Source organism: Mastacembelus armatus, chromosome 18, assembly GCF_900324485.2.
Source record: "Mastacembelus armatus chromosome 18, fMasArm1.2, whole genome shotgun sequence".
Taxonomy (NCBI): Eukaryota; Metazoa; Chordata; class Actinopteri; order Synbranchiformes; family Mastacembelidae; genus Mastacembelus; species Mastacembelus armatus.
Genome location: NC_046650.1, coordinates 16885230 through 16887688, shown reverse-complemented (window position 1 = coordinate 16887688; position 2459 = coordinate 16885230). Strand labels below are relative to the sequence as shown.

At 40.5% G+C, this 2459-nt stretch overlaps 1 protein-coding gene across 1 annotated transcript; it reads left to right on the top strand.

Moving 5' to 3' along the window:
- Positions 1–763: 763 nt before the first annotated feature.
- LOC113125417 (type-2 ice-structuring protein-like) lies at positions 764–2195 on the top strand. The gene is made up of 4 exons (XM_026298862.2): positions 764–943; positions 1525–1610; positions 1771–1902; positions 2136–2195. Exons 1-4 carry the CDS (start codon positions 883–885, stop codon positions 2193–2195), a joined length of 339 nt encoding a protein of 112 aa, XP_026154647.1. The 5' UTR covers positions 764–882.
- Positions 2196–2459: the final 264 nt, after the last annotated feature.

The following is a 2459-nucleotide window of genomic DNA, read 5'->3' as shown; positions in this document are numbered from 1 at the left end:
TTTCTTTGGCTTGACTTGAAACCTGATCAGTGACACCAGTGAGACCAAACAGCCCCATCAGTTACACTGACATCACTTTAGGTAAATGGCTGGTTTATAGACAGACAGTCTGACCTGGTTTCAGTTTGGACTGGATTAGTTAGTGCTGACTATCACTGCAGGCCTGTTTGACTTAAGTTAAGTTAAATTTGCAGCTTTTCCTCCTCCAACAAAGATCCACCATCAGTTCCCCAAACAGCTCCCAGATCATGATGAAAGGTTGGATCAGAGTTTGGTTTTCCTTAAAACTGCCTGTTGACTCAAGGTGATGTTTCATTTGTTCATGCTGATTCTGAGCAGGTGGAATAATAAATATGTTTGTTCAGCATTGTAGCAGGCTAACATGCTGCTAGTATGAGCAAAAACTACAGCTCCCATCAACATTTACCCAGAAATTCTCCACCAGCTGGGTTTTGTCTTTTATTTACATCCACAACATCAGCAGCAACAATCTGTTTACAAGGGATTTGAAAGGTTTTTGTTGTATCTCTGCTGCCTACAACTGTCTACACTGTTCAGTCTGTCCTGCTGACACGTCTGAACTAATAAACACAGTAAAAGTCACATTAGGACGTTCTTTGATGTTATGGCCTTAAGGTTTGTGGTTTTCTCTCTGCCGTTTGCACTGGGTGGCTCAAACAGCCGTTATCTGTGAATTTTTTAAATTAATTCAGGGCGTTGCTGAAGAACATTTATAATCAGCAAACAGCTTCACTATATAAATATCAGAGACTCCAACTCCCTGATCATCTGGTGTCTTGTCTTTGACAGGCTGTCAGTCTTTACAGGTCTGTTCCCTACAGAGATATCAGCCTCATCTTTAACATCTGCATCATCTTCACCATGAAGACTCTGATTCTGGCTGCTCTTCTTTGTGCCCTGTTGGCTCTGGACACAGCTCAGCGTGAGTATTACTACACTATATATTGTGTGTATATATGTTTATGGAATAGATATCCAGATGTTATAAATGTATATATTCTGTGGATCAAACCAAATGACTTCTGCGTTAAGTTTCCTAGAGCCCAACACAGATATGAAATGGATCAATATAATGTCTTTCCACCTGTTGTGTCTCTGGAAATGATGCTGACAGGATGTTCTACACAGAGCTGCACTGCCCAAATTCCAACCCAGTCTATTAGAGTTTGTGTTATTGGACTTTGACCACTTTGTTCATCAGAGTTAGATACAACATCCTGCACATTTCCTTCTCTCTGACTTACTTTAAGGCAAACTAAGGGCTTTGTACTTCTTCATACATTAAGACACATCAGAAATAAAACCTGATTATTTCCTTTATGGTCATTTCTGTATTTTCTCACCTTCATCCAAAGATGCAGCTGTGGACCAAAGGAAACTGTTTAATAATTACAGAGTTTTTATGTGTCAGAGGAAGAGATGTGACAATAAATAAATAAACGCTGATGGTTCAAATTCAAGAAATTCAAGAAATTAAACATTGTGCATTTTATTTGTCTTCAGGACAGTCTTGTTTCTCTGGTTGGACATGGAATAACGGCCGTTGTTTCATATATGTTCCCAAAGCCATGACCTGGCTTGATGCTCAGGTAATCAGAGTGATGTGGATTCAGTCCACAATGATTCTACACTGTTTATTTGGTCTGTGTTCACTTTAAAACTGGCATCTATTCCTGCCTTGGTGTTTTCCTACTACTCAGCTTATTTTGCTTCTCTACTGACTCCACTGTCTGTTTATCTGCACTGTAGAGAAATTGCAACCTTCAGGGCGGATATCCTACATCTGTGCGTGATGCTGAGGAGTATGCAGTGATTCAGAAAGTGATCACTGATGCTAAAGGGACTGGACTCATATGGGTTGGAGGCTATGATAAGATACGGGTAAATTCACAGAGTCTGACAGATAAATACTCAGCTGATATTGGCTTTGTCCTAATGTCATATTGTCACCATCACAATGAACAGCCTACGTTACCCACAATGCAACTGGACTGCTGACAACAAATTCTGTGTCCCCTCCATCAACCCTAAACACAGTCAGTGTCCTGTGGTTGGATTTGTCTTCATCAGACACTGAAACACGTCACTACATTTGATTCTCTTATGGTTTATAGGAGGGCAAGTGGATCTGGACTGATGGAACACCTTTCACATACACAAACTGGGCTGCTTGACAACCTGACAAGTATCAGGACAGTGAGAACTGTCTACAGATTTCTACTGAAGGTAAATCACCAAAAAGTCACTATAGTTAAACAAACTATCTACATATTGATTAGACCATGGCCTCATTAGACAGTCTCAGGTCTCAGGTCTTGGTCTGTAGTACTGACTGACTCACATGTTGTTGGTACTTTCAGGTAGAAGGTTCTGGAATGATCTGGACTGTGAGACTCCTCTCCCATCTGTCTGTGTCAGAAACTATTAATCCAGAGATC